The sequence below is a fragment of the Empidonax traillii genome, unplaced genomic scaffold, assembly GCF_003031625.1.
Source record: "Empidonax traillii isolate 1590-97213 ecotype Southwest subspecies unplaced genomic scaffold, ASM303162v1 scaffold734:size1267433, whole genome shotgun sequence".
NCBI lineage: Eukaryota > Metazoa > Chordata > Aves > Passeriformes > Tyrannidae > Empidonax > Empidonax traillii.
This window is the reverse complement of record NW_020955927.1, coordinates 632,767-650,950: the sequence shown is the minus strand read 5'-3', so window position 1 is coordinate 650,950 and position 18,184 is coordinate 632,767. Positions and strand designations below refer to the sequence as shown.

The window sequence follows — 18,184 nt, the reverse complement described above, 5'->3', positions numbered from 1 at the left end:
CCTGTACCTCAGACCCACACCTGTGGAATGGGATAACGATTCTATATCCTGCTCAGATTTTGTGAAATCATCTATGCAAGAGCATGAGGTTCTCAGAAATGCTGAAATGACAAAAGGCCATGTAGATTCCTAAATATATAGAAGCAATCACTTCTAGTTTTCAGCCTAAGGCGAAACAGCACATAATGAATTAAAATACATGAGTGTGAGAGCTCTCATTTTTCTAGCTGATGGGTTTACAAGGAACAAAATTTTTGATTCACGTTCATTCAAATCATCACTGATCATGACATTTTTACAGTGCCCATTGCTATGACTTTTGTAACTTGGTGGGAAATCCTTCCTTACCACCAGCAATCTGATCCGTGAGTGCCCCCCAAAAGGAGGATGATTCCAGCAGGACACTCTGCAACTCAGCACCCCCTGTTAATTATACTGAATCAATATGCTCTGTGTGGGACATTAATATTCTGAGGAGTCTTCTGTGTCAATTAGAACCATGTTGGTTGCAGGAAGGTAACGCCCCCCACCAGGGCACGGAGGTTCACGTGAACCAACAGGCATTTACACGCCGAGAATATAACAGTCTGTCTGTGCACCCGGAGAAATACTCAGGGTTTATGGGATGCAATTGTTTGTAACATGATCTGGACACGATCCCGCAAACAATAAATGTGTAAGGAAAGCCCCTGTTCATATTTCATGCTGAGCATTTACCGAGGCACTGAGTTGTAACCATCAGCAGTTACAGCCATGAGGCAGTTTACGACCATAAAACACAGAATGTATTAATTTTTACAAATCCTTTTGAAATGAGATTCCACCAGCCTACAACAGAGAGCTCTCTTCAGCCTAGACTCCCAAGCCATCACCTCCATGCAAAAACAGCTGCATATTTGTGTGCTGTATGAAGTTTGAGTATAGACTGATGCTTTTTTTTTTTTACTTCACAGGTGGAAGTTCATGTCTTTGGGGTTACACCACCGTGTAACCTTCCTCCCAGGGCATGAGAAAGTCTGCAGAGATCAGAAGCAGAGCTGAAAAGGGGTAGATTGCTCTCCTGGCCCATAAACGCCATGGCCATCACTTCATTGCCATTTCCTGTTAAAAATTAGCTCAGTGTCAATAAAGAAAACACGTCAGTCACTTCCAGACGGGCCAGAGCAGCCTTTGCATGACAACAGAGGGAAAATCCACAAATGCTTCTGTTTCTTCTTATCATCAATCAGGCAAAAATACGTTCTCATTCCCCTCCATCATCCTTGGCACAGACGAGCAGAGCCTGGGCATCACTTCTTGCCATTTATGTGAAGCTACAGAGACTGTCACGAGAATTTTTATTTTCATTCCAACTGCTGTTATAGAATTTCAAACTTCCCCGTTGAAAAAGTCATGTCATTGTTTAAATGAGAAGAGGTAGGAGTTTGCTTTTTCAGGTACTTATTAACACTAAAGTGTTTCAGGCCATTAAACTGTAATGATGACTAATTGAGTCCCTTTTGAATTTAAAATGATAATATTAGGATTGGAAAATTAATTACTTTGTATATGTGGCGTCTTCCTAAAACCAGACCAAATGAGGGCTTGGGAAGGAGTAATGAAGAGCCAGGACTTTATTCTTGCCTTAATGCTGCATCTCGTGGTGAGTCACAAACGAACCGCTGGTGAAACACCTCCAGAGAACCTCTGAAGTTACAGAAGAAAATAATCTCCTTGTTTCAAACATCTATGAAGGTATTTTTCAAAAGAGTATAAATATACAGGCAAACCTTAAGGAGAGTAAAATCACGTGTGCATTTCTAACTGATCCTTATCTACTTGTCTGTGTTGTCCAGTCACTGTAAAATCACTCTGCAGAGGATCAGTTCCCATAACACCCTTGAGAAGGAAACTTTCACCTCTCTTTAAGAAACAAGGGGCTGAAACATGAAAAGACCAAGGCTAAGTGGGTTTTGAAGCAGTTAAATGTGTATTTCCCATGGAAAAAAAAAATGTAGAAAATTCCAAGCAAAGGATTTTTGCCAAGATTACAGTAGGAAAAATATCTCAAATTTTTGAATACTCAAATTCTCTAATGGATGCAAATGCCCTGAAAACAGTTTTCAAAGACTGTCACGGGCACATGGCACATACAAAGACTGCAGTCACAACAGCCATCAAAGAACTCCAGGGAAGAACAACCTGAATTAAATTTGGGATAGGCAAAGGGTGGGAACTAAAACACCTGTTAAGCAGCAGAGCTGCTGGGTTTTCAGGTGGAAAGACATTCTGCAGAGAACAACCAGTTCAATATTTATTCTGCCATGAGAACTGTCACATCAATAGACTGTTACTGGGGATTCTGTTTGTAGCTGGATTTCAGTAAAATCATAATTTTACTATTTATGAGGGCTTTGGTACTCCATCCCTCCATTCATTTACAAACCATCAGGATTTCGAAGTTACTACTTTGGATGAGATACACCACCAGGTGCTGGGTGCAGCAATGAAGCAAATTCTTTCTTTTCCAGCCATGACCCAAAATTCTCAGGAATGCTACAACTTTTAATCGATGGTGAGAAGAAACGTTTTCTCCACTGCAGCTGGATGGGGAACAGCGAAGCTCAGAGAAGGCAAGATAACTCAGGACCATTTTTTTCTTTTTTTTTTTCAAAGGTGTTTTGACACTGAAAAATGGAAAGACATTTTGCATAAAGAATAAAGCAATAGTCTGCGTCTCAGAGATTGCTCTTATCTGCTCTAAGACCCTGGGTTTATCTCTTTATGTGTCTCTGCTTTCACTTCCCCATCTGAAGTGTGATGATCATGTTGCCCACCTTTTTAAAGCACCACAGGACCTGCTGTGTTATCAGCAGTAGTTCTTATTTTTTTCCCAAGAAGCAATTTTTCGACTGCTAACGATTTTAAATGAATGAGACCTGGGAGGCATCTGCCCTTGGAATTCTCACACAGCCCAGTGTAAATGAAACAGCCATGAAGCTGATGATGTGCTGTGGAAGAAAAGAAAGGCAGAAAATGCTGCAATCAGTATCAGCTACAGAGGAGAAGGGTAGAGAGCAGAGAGCAAAAAGCATCTCCCTTGTGTTCTGCTCTGGGCTCGGAGCCATCACGGGGGTTCTGCCCTTCAAAGGAAGAGACACAAATCCATAGAAAAAAAAAAAAAAAAAAAAAAAACTCTCCCGAGCTGAACTTCCTGAAGGATGGCAAAAGGATCTGTGGGCTGGGGTGGACTGTTCTGTCCTGTGCTCGTAGTCAGACGCTGGGCAGAAGTTTAGCTCTCTCAGATTTGGAGTCCCAAAAACAAGAGACTCGACACGCACATTTGGTAGCTCCAAGAAACAGAACAGGAGTTTGGGGAGCTGGAATCCCAAACTCATAGAATATTTTGGAATGGACCCTAAAACCCATCCCATTCCAACCCCCTGCCATGGGCAGGGACACCTTCCACTAGCCCAGGCTGCCACCATGGGCCAGGCTGGAGGGTGGTGAGCTCTCCCTGCCATCAGATCCAACACACGTGAGCTCCAGGGTCCAGCCTGTGCCACTTGGGGGGTGGCACCTGGACACACAAAATATCTTGGTCACCAGGTGATTTTCAGCGAGGGGGATTGAATCACCTTGTTCTCTGTTATTCACTGCGAGCTACAACCATCTGAAAAAAAAAATCTGAGAGAAGAAAAAAAATTCTATGTCCAAAATCCTTAAGTGAGTTTCACGTTCCAGGCTTAAAAATAAGTGGGGTCTTCACATCAGGTCCTGGTATCAGCTGGGACTACATGCACCCTAAATCAACATCTTTCCTTTGTTTAAACAGAGCTTCACCCACTGCCAGATCTGAGCTTTATTCTCCCCTCTCTAAGACAAGGACAAGACCCCTGCAACTACATCCTCAAAATCTGAAAGAGAGAACAAATAGGATGCCTGATTTTTAATATTTTTTTCAAAACAATCCTGCTATTTTTTTTCCTCATCCCAGCCTTCAGAGCAGAGGAGCAAAACCAAAATGCATGCACAGAAAGGGAGAGTGACTGTCAGCCTGACCTGTGCCACCAACCCCCAGCTCTGTCTGCAACGTGAGAGCTGCTTGCTGAAGGTTCCAGCTCTTGCCCGTGGAGCAGGCCTGGGTGTTTGCTCTGCCCCTGCAGAATTCCACTCCTGCAAGTGCCTGTGAGCGTGGAATTGGATGGACCCACGTGCTTTCTGTTGCCTCCCAGCACAGCCAGTGCTGCCTGCCAGGCGCGCCCAGGCAATTGTTCCGATGCCTGATATTTGTAAAAGACCTAATTTTGTCCTTTGCTGCCCAAATCATGATGTATAAATTCCCTGAGGCACTTTTTAAATCTGTTAATCTAAGTTCATCCTCCTGTGCAAACGGATTCTTATGTGTTTTAGCTGATGATGTAGAGCAGCATCCCCAAATTGCCATTACAGTCTTTCTGCCTTAACAAGTGAATCTGTTCCATCAAGGAACCTACTGAAGGAAAGAAATCAGCTGTCAAAGCTCTGAGTGCACACACACACAGGCCTCAAAAGACCTGACCAGCCTCATCTGGGTCCTCTCCCCACCTCTGGGGGCTGACCAGGAGCTCCAGGACCTCCAGTCCCAGCTGATGGGGTGCTGGTGGGACTGTGTAGGTGAGTAACTGAAAGGGAGGAATCACTGAATCATGGAACAATTTGAGTGGGAAGGGACCTTAAAGCCCATCTAGTCCCACCCCCTGCCATGGGCAGGGACACCTTCCACCAGCCCAGATTGCTCCAAGCCCCGTCCAACCTGGCCTTGGACACTTCCAGGGATCCAGGGGCAGCCACAGCTTCTCTGGGCACCCTGTGCCAGGGCCTGCCCACCCTCACAGGGAAGGATTCCTTCTCAATGTCCAATCTAAATCTACTCTTAGTTTAAAGCCATTCCCCATTTTCCTATCACTACATGATCTTGTAAAATCCACCCAGTCTTTATGGTGTCTCAGTTCCTCATCTTTAAATGGGTACTAGTAACTAAATTCTTGGTAGGCTACGTCTGTGAGTCACACAAGGAGCTAAAGTGAAGTTCACTTCTGGAATGGCCGAGCAGGACCCTGACTGAACTCTGGATTTCAACTGACCAACACCCAGGATGCCACAAAGCCACAGAAAAACCTGTTCCTTCGAGAGCTTGAAGTCTGCTCCAGGCTGGATGACTGCACGTTTCAGATCAATAAAGGTTCACAGGGGATGAAATCCATGAAATCTCAATTTTTGCAAGTCCACAGGCTCACGTGGACCGTCCCACGGGCAAAAACTCTTTGCGTGAAAACTGCACAACAAGCCACTCTTCCCTCAAGCAAGTTACGCTAAACATTCTCCCAAACTGCCCAAAAACTTCCAGCTAAAGCATCAGATGGTACGAAAAATGTTAGCAGGCAAACAGAACAAGCTCTCTCTAATCAAGTTTGGGAGCTGCACTACCAAAAAAAATCACAGTGCAGGGAGAGGTTCTGGTCCAGCATTTCCTCAAGCACAAACTGACGCACAATTTTGCACACTGGAGCATTAAAATTTGTAGAAAATCACAATGTGAGACAGATATTCAGAAACTCCAATTCCAAACTTCCTGGAATTTTTTTTTTTTTTTAACTCAGCTCTTAACGCAAAATCATTCAGCACTCTCTGCTATGAGAATCTCGTTGGATGCGTTTTAATGGTAGTTAAGTTTGTCCTTAGGATCTGTAAGCACCAGACCCCAAAATTAAATAATAGCTAATCACTGAGAGGCCATGACACACTAGTTGTAGCAGTCTATCTCCTGTTCACCCACAACTTTTAGTCCCCAGATAGTTTCCTGACCCAATTCAGCAGCTAAGTAGCAGTGGGTTATGAAGAAATCAAGACAGATGTAAGTTGGTTGTGTCCAGTAAACCACAAACAGCCCTTTCCTCTTTAAATTCGTCCTTGCACTGATTTTAAGCCCAGGGCTGTTACAGCTGTGGCCATCTAGAGTGGCAGGGAGCAGCTATTTACACGCTGTGCACTGAAACTTTGGTTCTAGAGCCTTTCCAGCCTGAGGACAAATCCAAATATAACTGATTAATGCAGAAGGACTAAAACGGGATGGGGTGGGAGGAAACTTTGCACACCAACAGATTGTTGAGCTGAAGATTCGGTTTACAGAGAGGAAGGGGAGCACTTGGAGCTGAGTTACCTTGAAGTACAGCTCTGATCCTACTGCCAAGTCCCTCAACCTTCTTGAATAACAGTTTCTGTTCCTAAAATCAGGGGGAAAAAAAAAGCTATTGTGAAGCCTGAACAATAAATGCCTATAGAATACTTTCAAATTATTGGAAGGCAAAACTGTTATAAAATGTTATAAAATGTTATAAAATGTTATAAAATGTTCATTGCACTAACAGAGGGGCTGACTATTTTTGCTGCTGCTTAAAGATTCTGTTTCTGGGGATTTTGCAACAAATGCTTGGAAAAGGATGGAGAGGAAAGGAATTGTCAGTCTCAGGCAAAAAATAGAACTTTCTTGGAAGCTGTTGGAGTGCTAATATTGTTTGTAGAATAATGAATGGTGTTTAGCTGTTCTCTGGACTTAATGAGAGGGGCAAAAAAGCAATGAACGACGTTGACTGCAGTGTGCACACTTACAGATCCAGCCTAGTTTCATGTACTTCCATCCCCTCATATATTTACCTGAACTAATCCACCATCCTGTTCATGTTTTGAAATGATGTGGTTGGGTTTGTTTTTTTTTTTATTTCTCTGTTTAGAGGCCCTGGCTCAGGCATGACACACAGCCCTGTAATTTCAGCTATCAGCTCTCCTCTGGACTTTATTTTTCGTGGGAAAATTAGTGGTTACAGCTTAAGACCAGGAGTTAGAAATAACATCCATAAAGGTCTAATGGCATGAATGCACCTTTCTGGGTGCATTGCCAGATGAATGGATTACTTTATGTGTTTTATTTCTTAACAGTGATATCTGATCGAATGGTAATGTTTTTATTTTGCCCTTCTATTACATCTTTCAGATAAATCTGCTCCTGAACTCACAGAATATTTTACAGCTGATTTCACAGGTGGTGTAGATGGTTTTCAGCTCCTATAAATGGATGGTCAAAACTCCTTTCAGGTTCCTCATCCTCAACATATTCATGCCAGCAGGAAAAAAAAAACAACAAACTTATATCACCTGTGGTGTAAACTCCCTGGACAGGACTCAGAGAAACTTCAAGAGATGGTTGCACAGCTGGTCCTCCTGAAAACTGTTGCATGATTTTTCCCAAGTCCCTTTGCACAGCTTTCTAAGCTGGTACATGGGCAGTAGCCAGATCCTCTTAAATGTTCATGTTATATCTATTAATTTTTTATAGTGAGAGTAGGGACTTAATGGCTGACTGAGCAAAGATTCAAGCTCCAACAAGCCAGTCTGGACCTAATTGCAGCTGAGGATGGATAAAGCTTGATTGTACAAGTAATAATTATGTCCTGTGTGCTGGGCAGCCCGCTATCTCACATAAATCCAGCACCAAAGCTGCCTTGCAAGGTTTGATTTTTAAAAAAGTTCACAAAAAAAAAAAAATTAAAAATTGTAGGGAAAAAAAAAAAGTCTGCTAGAAGATGTCTTTCTTGTGAACATCACGCTACAAGGAGAGAAAGTCTGACCTTTAGGATCTCATCAGGAATTGCAACCTTTCTACTGTTTTAATTTAGCTATGAGAGAGTCTGAAGCCACCTTAGTACCAAATTATCACTATTTCTTGCTGTAGCTCATAGAATAACGCATCCTTATTTAGTAGAAAGTTGCTAAGCTAATGCTAAAGAGCTTTAAACTCTCGGCCAGTATCTTTACAGTGCAGAAGGAGAGACTGGTTATCAGGAGTTACAGATCACTGCAGTCTCTCTGAGTACCAGGCTCATCGGTTTTCTTTATAACAACCTCTTTCCTCCGCTCCAGAAAGACAGAGAAAACGTTCTAGGCTTTGCCTGGCCAAGACAAACCAGCACGAAGAAATTAAGCTGGTTTATAAATGAGCACCTTTCAAAAAGAAGCCACTCCTGACTCTTCAACTAGTGTGGATCAATCTAATAAAGTTAAGCTAACAGAGAGCTTAAAGGGTACTCAGGTAGTTACAAAAGCTTTTACTTTTTAAGCCAATGAGTCAGAGTTACATCCCACAGGAGCAGCGACTTAAAAAGGGAACATCACCAGCTAATGGCTCAATGTGAAATAAATCCACAGCCCCCAGAGATTGGCAGCAGGATGAGTCTCCACCTGCATAAACGTTGCTGCTTTACCTAAACAAGCATCTTCAGTAGAAATGGTGGTGCAGAAAATTAAGGAATAAGGGGATTCATCCAAGAAATGCTGACCGTTCTGGAGAAAAAGGGGTTGGTATCAGCTGTGCCCTAAAATACAGCGATTTTCATCTTTAGCGCAGCACACCAAGTAAAAACCAAATAGAATTATTGAAGATAAAATTTGTAACACGTATTTGTTCTCTGTGTCCACCAAATTGTCAATGAATAGGGATCCATAACGTTTTAGGTAAAAAACAGCTAATTAAGACATATGCTTGGGCTACCACCTCCATCTACAATACCATTGTATCAGTATTTTTCACCTCCTTAGAAACAGAGATTTCAAACAGAAAGGGAAAAAGTAATAATAAAAATAAGTAGCAGCATTTATAACATATTTTATTATTCCCATTTGGTTTCAGAGTGGTCACCCATGTTCAGTTAACCAGGTGTTTTATGTTATTTCCAGAAGATTTATAAGTACCGAAAGAGCTAAATTAGCTTCACAGAACTCTCAGTAGTCATGAATAATAGGGTTTTAAAGGTACAGAGCAGTGCTCTGATTCCCCAGATTTAAGTTCTTTGCTTGCCAATGTGTAATAAATGCTCTACAAGCTCCTTCTCTCATTAATCAAGCTCTGGTAGATGTGGCAGTGAAGGTGTTACTGCGAATTAGCAGAATCTGCTAATCACCATTAACGTAACTGTTACAGCAAAGGCATCTGATGGAGCCTTGGATGTCACCTCATTGTTAGAGGAACCACTACAGTTTAATCATCTCCATTTAGCTCACAGCACAAAGCGCTTGGTCAGCCTTCTTCTGAAGGTGGAACAGGATCTGTGGCCTTTGAGAGAGACTCATCAGTCAAACACTTGACGTGGCAGAGGGTCCTTCTCTGCTCCCATCAGGGCGTTGTTCTGTGGCACACACAGCAGGTGAAGACTTGTTGTATCTGTGTGTGCATGCGTATCTACAACCTGCATCTGTGTGTGCACACAGACTGGGGTGCAGATGAAGGATTAACTTCGGAGCTACAAGACCAACTTATTCCCATTCCAGTTTTCAGCAGGACAGTGGCCTGAGTGTCAAGGTGCTGCCTGCCTGCAGCTCAGGGGGGCTCTCCTAACGTTCTTTAGCTACAAAAAAAAAAAAAATGTTGTTTTCTCAATGATGGTAAGAGTACTGAGGCCTAAACCAAGGTAAGATCAGGTTAAAAATCCATTCTTTAGTGGTTTAATACTATTTGACTCAAGATGTGCAAAGCCTCACACTGCTCAGTATGCAGCAGTAACTTCATTTTGCCCTCTTTTTTTTTTTTTTTTTTCCTTTTTCCCTTCTAAATCTGAAGGTCATCTTGGTTCCAAGATCTTGTTTTGGAAATTGATCTTGCTTCCAGTGAAGTTTAATAGCAATGCTCTGAACTCCTTTACTTGGGCAAGACCAGGCCCTCACTGAGCACACACACATTGAATAAAGCCCTGAAGAGAACATGGCTGAAAAATTGTTTTTAAAAAAATGCTCCCTTTATGGTGGTGTGAGATCAAGAAGAACAGCGAGGCAACTTCTCCATGAAATGACTGTAAGCTGCTACCTGCAGCTCCAGCAGGACACTTTTCTTTAATGCAGCCTTTCTGAGGGAGCATCTGGGCTCTATTTGTCAAAACGTATTGCTGGCGATTTTGCCCCCGGTGAGATTATTAGTGTTTCAGGAGAGGAAATAAAACATAAAATCAATGTCTCCTTCAGGTTTTGGGGGGAGATGAAGTTTTGGGAGGATTAAGGGCATAAAAGATGGCTAGAAAACGGTGTTTCTAGAAACTGTCATCTGATAATTCCCACTACTCTCTTTTTCTTCTAAGAAAAACTTGGGTGAGTTGTCTGATCTTCCAATCTTTCATTTAGATTTTTTTTTTTTTAAAAAAACCAAAAACCTGCTGAGGAAGCAAGCTTGCCGATAAAAAGAGATTCCTTTTGTTTCGATTAGGTGTTGCATCTCAAGCAAGGAATGTTTCAGACTGGTCACGGTCAGATATGATTACTCAATTTCAAATTGATCCCAAAGAAGCAAAAACATTGCAGTCTCCTGTCTCATTGCCTGGGACCGAGAGGAATGAAAAGTCTCTGCGATTTTTGGGGATTAAAGAAACAACTTTTCAGACACAGGTTGGTGTAAACAGTGAGTAGACTCCTGTAATGAATCCTTCACAAAGGTATTCAGACAGCAGTGGGGAAAAAAATGAGAAAGGGTGATTACATCACTCCAAGATCCTCAAGTTCTGTTGGCTTGTCGTACAAATGCTGCCTTCTGCAGTGAGCTCTGCAAAAACATCCAGCTGCCTGTTTTCCTGCTTCCTGGTGAAGGTTTCCACTCACAGGGGCTCAGCATTCCGTGACTGATCACCCCAAACACGCGACTCCGGTGAACTCGGTGTCTGGTGGGGAGTTTGCTCCCGCTGGAGGTGGATCCGCTTCCAGAAAATATCCCAGATTCTTTTTTTATTTTTTATTCCTCTCCTGCTTAAATTACGTCTTGGAGAGAAAAATGGTTGGAGGCAAGAATCTGTAGGTAGTTTCTTCATGGAACTCTGCTGATTAGACAGCACCGTGACAGCGTCTGAGACCGAGGGTCTGTCGCTATGCTTGGATACGGAGAGGGAGAGATCCACTCAAATGTTTCTATTCCCAAAGCTGGTCTCATGGTAAAGAGCACCTGTTTAAAATGAGTAACTCCTCACAGGGATGGAGCTGAGCAGCGATAGAAGTCTGCAAAGTCTGATAGCTAAACGGATTGCTCCTCTGAAGTTTTTTTCTTATATCTTGTAAATGTAAGTAGGGCCGTTCCAGCTTTATCTCTGTACACTTAGCAAGTCAGAGGCACTCATCTCTCAACATACAGATCCTGTAAGGTTTTGACTTCATTTCTTTTTATAGCGTTCTTTTGTGAGGCTGTATTTAAATAAAGTTAGACCTGGGCTTTTCTAGGAAAGAAGTCATTTCTGTTTCTTCTGTCAGACTTGCAGAGATGCCTCTGAACTACCCACTATATTTTTTTCAGAATCAGGTCTATCTTGCATTGGCTTTCATTTGATATGGATCCAGGACTGATTTTGGTGCTGCAATAGAACATCTTTCTCCTATCTCCCACATCACATTTCTCTGCCAGTCACGAATTCGCTTCGCTTCGCATGCATACACTTGCTTAATCTCTACATGAAATCATTACAACTCGAAGCTGACGTAGTCTCTCAGAACGATCCCCAAACAGTAAATCACGGCATATTCCACGTTCTTCCCACTCTGCACTACACAATTTAGTACTTAAAAGAGAGGTAGGCAGAAAACGCACTTGAACTCGGCAGTGAATCACAAGACAGACAGCTGGTAACAAAGCCCTTACCTTTTTAAACGCACGATGGTCTCTAAGTGGCACAGAAACCGTAGCCCGAAAAAAATGCAGGTCTCCTGCCTTCCGATGCAGGGTGACAGCTGACACCCTATTCCCTTCCCCTCGCTCCTTCCACCACGCTACATATAGTTCATGGTGCTGTTGCCGGGATTGGCTGGTGCATCTCCGAGGCGCACACAGGACCGTGCCTGGAGCACCCGCAGCCTCCTTAACCCTTTGCGGGGAGGGCTCCCCTCCCTGCGGGAGCCCCGGGGGGCTGATTTCCCTTCCCTGCAAAACGAGCTGCCCTGTCCTGCCCAGGATGGGGAGAGGATGGAGAGGACGCGGCTGGTGATGGGGTGGGGGGGGGGGGGTCCCGCAGCCGGGACCGGCGCTGTCGGTGCTCGCTCCGCCCGGACCCGGAGCCCCTCCTGCTGCTGCGGGCGGAGGGTCCCCCCAGCCCCCGCCTCTCCCAGTCCCCTCCCGCCCCTTCCCTGGTCCCTGGCCCCGGCTGGACCCTGACACGCATCCTTAAAGGGTTTCACCCGTGCCAGAGCCATATCCCCGCGTGTCCACCCGCCGCTGCCAAGACTGGAATTTAGGAAATTAACTCCCGGCCAAATGGGAGTCCCAAAGCCACACGGCCTCAGGGGAGATGGAGGCAGCCAGAGGAGGTGGAGGTAATCCTTAGCAGTGAGAGACACAGGCAAGCAGGGAGCCTGGACACCTAAATACAGGGAAGAGGGCTGTTCGGGAGCATTCCCTCGGGAATGGGCCGCTGGGCTCGGGAGGTATTTACACACCACCAATCTATGGTACGAAAAGCAAAAGAACCACTATAGCAAAAGGAAAAAAAACCGCCTGGCTGCTGCCCGGTATTCCTTTTTTTTTTTTTTTTTTTTTTTTTTTTCTGAGTCATCCAGCACGATGCGAGCAGAAGGTATCGCTGGGCTGGGAGTGCGGAATGCTGGAAATCAAGGGCAATGGGAATCTTCTCTATTAAGCACGCCTGACGCTCGCTTGTTGCAATCGCCCATTAAGCCCATATTAATTGCATTAATTTACTAGGTGGTGTAGGCAAAGGGTTTGGTGTGTTTGTGTGTGTCCTCGCCTCCTGCTGGGTGTAGAAACGCCACTCGGTCCAACCTGTGTCACTTTTCCTGCCCAGACACCGTTTTACTGCCAGCCGTCACGGTGCCTGTGAGCTACGCAACTCCGCTGCCCTCACCCTGTGTCCTACCATCTCCCACCCCCGCCGGCAGAGGGAATATCGAGTGCTCTTAAACCCGGGAAATATTCTGCTGATGGGCACACAAATCTCTCCTGCAGAGCGCTGGCATTTTAAGGCAGCAAGACGAGGCGATGCTCACCAGCTGAGCTATTCCCATGGCAAGTTAAATAAATCAAATCCCTCAGGACTTCCTGGCTTTTGGGTGTTAAGGGAAAAAAAAAAAATTATTCATGGTCAGGTAGAGGTTTTGACACGCGCTCTAATCCTCTCTGCCTAGGGAGGGAAGGGAGTGTGACTGCAGGGAAACTTTCCTGAGCACAGCGGTGCGGGAGGATCCCGGCAACAGCAGCGCCAGGGGCGGCTAATTCGGGAGACGTGTCTGGGATTTGGGCGATCACCCCAGACTCGTGGAAAAGGCCGGGTCAGGAGGGAGTCGGGGCAGAGGGGCAGGTCGGTGGGAATGGGAAAACCGCCTGGAGGACAGTCTAGGGGAGAAGGACACTCAGCTGGAAGGAGATGTGGGCATGGGGGCTTCGAGCAGGTGGGAGAAGCGAGGAGCTGGAGGAAGGGTGGATTTTGGATCCCACGCTTGAAGGGCTTTTTCACTGCCCCTTTCCTGACATCAGCCAGCGATTCGGAGCAATTGGGAGTGGCGGGGGAGGGGAGGTAGAAGGAAGAGCAAGGGGATCAGCACACTCAGGCACTGAAGGGGCCATTGGTCTTTCCCATCTTCTGCTTTATTGCCACCGCGCAGTAAATTCGGATCCCGTGTGCGTTTCTCACTGGCATCTCCACCTGCTCGCAAGCCTTTAGCAGCCTCCCTGTGATCTCGGCATGCACTGCTTTGGAGACACGGCTGCGCACACGGACACACACACACACACAGGGGCACACACACACCTCCCCTGCACCCGAATGACAGCTACACGCAGCCACTCAATACCTCCCAGCCAGGGGGAACATGTTTCCTCCCTACCTTGTGCTATTGACCATGGGTGGATCCCTGGCGCTAATTAGAGACGCAGAAATCCTCGAAGTATTAACCACAAATAGGGCTTTGGAAGGCACTCGTCCTTTTTTTTTTTTTTTTTTTTTTTTTTTTTTTTTTTTTTTTTTTTTTTTTTTTTTTTTTTTTTTTTTTTTTTTTTTTTTTTTTTTTTTTTTTTTTTTTTTTTTTTTTTTTTTTTTTTTTTTGACTTAGAGTGTTTATTTCCCTTGGTTCTTCTATATTTTTCAAAGTAAAGAAGTCCCTGCTTGATCCAGGAGACACTCTGGGCCCCAGGTAGATACATATACAGGGTGTAGGTTTTGGGAAGACGACACCTCTCTCCTGCCCTGCGCTCCTCGGGCCGACCGAAAATACAGGTGTACCCCAAAATAGTAGTAAGTAAAATCAGGGGCTGTGAGATTGAGAAAATGCGGGAAGGGCACGGAGCGAGCAGCGGCAGTGGCAGGACAGAAGCCCCGCAGCCGCAGGGCAGGAGCCCCCACAGCCCCCGCTAGAGACGCTGCCACCTCCCAGCACACGCCACGGGACTAGAAATCCTTTCCTACCCTTCTGGAGAACCCTTCCCCACCCCCAATCCAATCCGAGTTCTTCAGGGGATCAGGAAGAGCGATGAACTTTTCCACCTGATCTCTCCCCCCCCCCCCCCCCCCCCCCCCCCCCCCCCCCCCCCCCCCCCCCCCCCCCCCCCCCCCCCCCCCCCCCCCCCCCCCCCCCCCCCCCCCCCCGCGGATTCCCAGACATCCCTCAGGCGCGCTCACGGCTCCCTCAGCCCCCAGCAATTCTGTCCTTTCCCCTACACGGGGAAAGCACTGAGCCCTTCCAGCATCCACGGCTCCGTCTGCAAGGGTTTAAACCAGGGAACGGAGCGGGGCCGGTGCCCGATGGAAACACGACTGGGATGTGGTGAACGAGCGGTGAAATGGGGACGGCTCTGGGAGCGGTGCCGCGGTGAGCGCTGCCAACAGCGCCGGCGATGGATGTGGGCACAGGACTGGTGCTTCCTAATTCCTTCCAGTTCAGAAAGTGGAGCCAGCTCGTTCGGGAGCAAGGCGAGGCGATACTTTTTAATTATTTTTTTTTTCCTTCTATTTATTTCTCCCCTGTCGTTTAGCGTCCTCTCTGCTGGAGACGCGCCACCTGAACGCGAAATCAAACCTACTCACCGGGTGAAATTGCAGGAGGCGAAGCGGCTGTGAGCAAAACGCATCCCGGCTCCGAGCACATAGTCCATGATCTGCGGCTTCAGGCTAGAGCAGGGCTGAGCAGGGCGGGGGGATTTGGGGAACCGGCAGCAGTGTTGTGTGTGTGACAACCCATTTACACCGTGCGTGTCTGTCTGTCTGTCTGTCTGTCTGTGTATGTGTGTGTAGGGCAGAGAGAGGCTCCAGACTCAAAGCGGGGAAAGGAGGGGAGGAGGGAGGGAGGAGAGAAAAGGAGGAGGAGGAGAGAGGGAAGCAAACCCGAATAGCGAGAGGAGTTGCGGAGAGGAATGGGATTTGCTGGGGTGGAGGTGGTGGTTTTTTGGTTGTGGTGTGTTTTTTTGGTGGTTTTTTTTTTTTTTTTTGGTGGTGATGGAAGCGATTCTCGAGGAAAGAATAATAAATTGCGAGATCTCAGCAGCAGGCAGGAGGAGAGGGGCTTTGCCCTGGCAGGTGGAGCACAGACAAGACCGCACCGAGCAGTGGGATGCTGGGGCGAGCCGGGCGGGCCACAGCGGGCCGAGGGGGGCTCAGCTGCCGGCCGGGGAGCTGGGGGTAACGCTGCTCGGGCTCGGGGTTCGGGGGGCTCCGACACCTCCCCCGGGGCGTGGGGGGACGGCACAGGGTGCGCGGGGGGGGGCGGCGGAGCGGGGACAGCGACACAGCCGGAGAGGGCTCCAGCGAGCCGCAGCGGCGACATCGACCGGGTAAGAGCATCCCAGCCTCCTGCCCGGCACCCCCACCCTCGGCCAACCCTTTGTTTCACAGCCTTTTATTTTATTTATTCCGCAGCCCGGCTGCCGGAGGGGCTCTCCCCGCATCCCCCCATCCCGGCCGGGTTCGCTGTCCGTCCGTGCCCGGGCAGGGATGGGCTGCAGGTCCTGGAGCGGGGAACAGGCTTTGGGAGCGGCGCGGGGAGGCGACATCGCGGCAAGGAGCCTTTGCGGGGGAGGGAGGGTGGGCAGAAATGTCCCTGCTCATCACCCGTGCCCCTCTCCTGCCCTGGGTAAGAGGAGCATCTCCCATTCATCTCCCTCTTCATCCCCCACCCCGGTCCCCCCGCCCGCCTTCCTTCTCGGCGCTTCCAGGCTCTCTGTATGGAAATCACGAGCTGGCTGGGTGGAAAAATCTCCCTTTTTTTCGCGTGGTAGCTCTGGAATGTGTGCGGAATCTAAAGGTGTGCGGGGGAGAGGGAGGCAGCGCCAGCATTTATGGAGCTTGGTGTGTGTGTGTGTGTCCCCCCACTACGCCCCGTCCCTCTCCTCCATCCTTGCCGTGAGCAGACACTCATTCATGGATAATAAAAACGCTTTTCCCTGTGTATAACTGGGCTGAGAGCTACGCTGAAAGCCAGTCCGTGTTCGAGAACAGCCTGCAGATCAACAAGGAGCTTTGGCATCCCTGCAGCGTAGCCCGGCTGTGCTCACCTCATGCTTCCCCAGGATCAGTAAGCACACGAACCATACCGATTATGTGATGTATACGCTGGGCAGTGTGGGGTGATCACACCAGCCCTTGTCTGCTGTGCTACGTGTGGTCTTCAAAAGAGATGGTAATTTCTGTGGAGCTTTTTGATCAAGAAAGTTTCTGTCTTCTCTCCATTGCCTCTGTAAGCACCAGTTCATGTCCGTTGGCCAGTCTGGCAGTTTTATGTTTCCAGAGTCTGTTGAGAAATATTCTGATACCACAGAAACCCAGGATTCCTCTGACATCACGTTGGTTTGTTCCTGTCAGCGTGTTTAATCATTTTTATGCTAAATGAGCTGATCTTGGCAACGATTTGCTCTGCTTGGGGTTTTATTGACTTTCTCGTTAGCAAGGAGGTGAGAAAAGGATTGAAGGAAGGATATTCCAGAAAAAAAAAAAAATGCAGTGTCCATTTCGAGGGATGTGAACACGTTAAATATGTAGGCATAGGTATGATGCCTTATGTAGTTATAAAAACGAAAGACATGCCATCTTGCCTCTTTGCCTCAGAATATGATTTCTCTCACAGCAACAAGTAGCACAGGCTCTTCTCTCCCCTTTTCTCCTCCCCTTCAGCCCCTCCTGACAAAATGCCAGTTATAAAGGTCAGCCTGTTTATGTAAAGACTGTGTGTCTCTTAACAAAGCCTGCTGCGCATCAAGCCTGCAACGACTATCAAACAGACTTGGGATTCAAGACACTCAATAAGAGCACTGTCCATTTTCCAGGACTGATGAAATCCCGGGGAAAGCAGAAGACAAAGAGCCGTAGTGTGTGGCCGGGGTAGGTCACCAGCGCCAGGGTGTGCACATGGGCAGCAGCGTCCTCATGGCAGTGTTTGGTGCTGCAAATGTTCCCAAGACCCACTGGAGCTGTAGATACCTGTATATGTGTGTGTGTGTGTGAGAGAGAGAGAGACTGTATAAAAAGAGATTTGCTGATATGCTAATGCTTTTCTGCTTTTCTCTTCAGGTTTCTTCCTATCTCGAATGAATGGTGGCCTTGGAGCTGAACTTGCTTTGCAGCTCCTTCACACCAAAGGCAGCTTAAACCAGCCAAGGAGGATTTTGAGTCTGACCAACCCCACCCTCCCAATAAAAGAGAAGAGATCGACTTCATTAGGCTTTGGCTTCACAATGAGGTGTTTTCCTTTCACAGCACCCAGAGGTGCAGTGGACATAGTCTGATCTTTATTTCACTGTTCTCCCTTTCCCTCCCTGTCATCTTCTTTCACCTGAAGAGCAGTAACAACTTGGTTTCCTCAACTAGTATAACCTCTGCTGGTCCTTTTCCACTTCAAATCTGATAAGAATATTCTGAGATTATTCACTTCATAGAATTATAGAATCACAGAATGGTTTGGTCAGAAGGGACCCTAAAGATCATCTCATTCCAACCCCCTACCACAGGCAGGGACAACTCCCACTAGACCTTTTTTTTTTTTTTTAACCTAAAAGTTAAAAAAATTACTTTATAATCACAACACAGATTTTTTACAGTGTAAACTCCAAGACCTGATTGCCACCACAGCTCACTTTTAGCCCTTAAAATCACCCTGAAGCAGAGTTAAGGGGTTGTAGAGGACTATGATGCTTTTTTGTTCAGTGGTG

General features: G+C 46.7%; 2 protein-coding genes across 8 annotated transcripts in view; one reads left to right on the top strand and one right to left on the bottom strand.

Annotated features, from left to right (window-relative positions):
- The window catches only part of LOC114066102 (BMP/retinoic acid-inducible neural-specific protein 3), a 155,334-nt gene extending 140,056 nt beyond the window's left edge, over window positions 1-15,278 (bottom strand). Inside the window, exon 1 of one of the 2 annotated variants that reach the window (XM_027900516.1) lies at window positions 15,072-15,278. The gene's annotated coding sequence lies outside the window, so the exon portion shown is untranslated. Of the gene's footprint in view, window positions 1-11,680; window positions 11,935-15,071 lie in introns of those variants that run through there. The other variant, XM_027900517.1, reaches the window with a different exon arrangement.
- Window positions 15,279-15,309: 31 nt separating this feature from the next.
- LOC114066103 lies at window positions 15,310-17,529 on the top strand. Of its 6 annotated transcripts, XM_027900518.1 has the most exons (4): window positions 15,310-15,424; window positions 15,467-15,560; window positions 15,900-16,113; window positions 17,303-17,529. In XM_027900518.1, the coding sequence occupies exons 1-4, from the start codon at window positions 15,398-15,400 to the stop codon at window positions 17,343-17,345; spliced, it is 378 nt and encodes a 125-aa protein (XP_027756319.1). In that variant the 5' UTR covers window positions 15,310-15,397; the 3' UTR covers window positions 17,346-17,529. The 6 variants fall into 6 exon arrangements, 1 of the variants encoding a protein (XP_027756319.1); XR_003573114.1 differs by lacking the exons at window positions 15,310-15,424; window positions 15,467-15,560 and adding an exon at window positions 15,743-15,814 and having other exon boundaries at window positions 15,900-16,284; window positions 16,479-17,529; XR_003573117.1 differs by lacking the exons at window positions 15,310-15,424; window positions 15,467-15,560 and adding an exon at window positions 15,743-15,814 and having other exon boundaries at window positions 15,900-16,659.
- Window positions 17,530-18,184: the final 655 nt, after the last annotated feature.

Coding starts and splice junctions, on each gene's coding strand:
- LOC114066103 (XM_027900518.1), top strand. CDS start 15,398: ATGGGATTTGCTGGGGTGGAGGTGGTG. Junction 15,425..15,466: donor TTGCTGGGGTGGAGGTGGTG/GTTTTTTGGTTG, acceptor GTTTTTTTTTTT/TTTTTTGGTGGTGATGGAAG. Junction 15,561..15,899: donor GAGGGGCTTTGCCCTGGCAG/GTGGAGCACAGA, acceptor TTTATTCCGCAG/CCCGGCTGCCGGAGGGGCTC.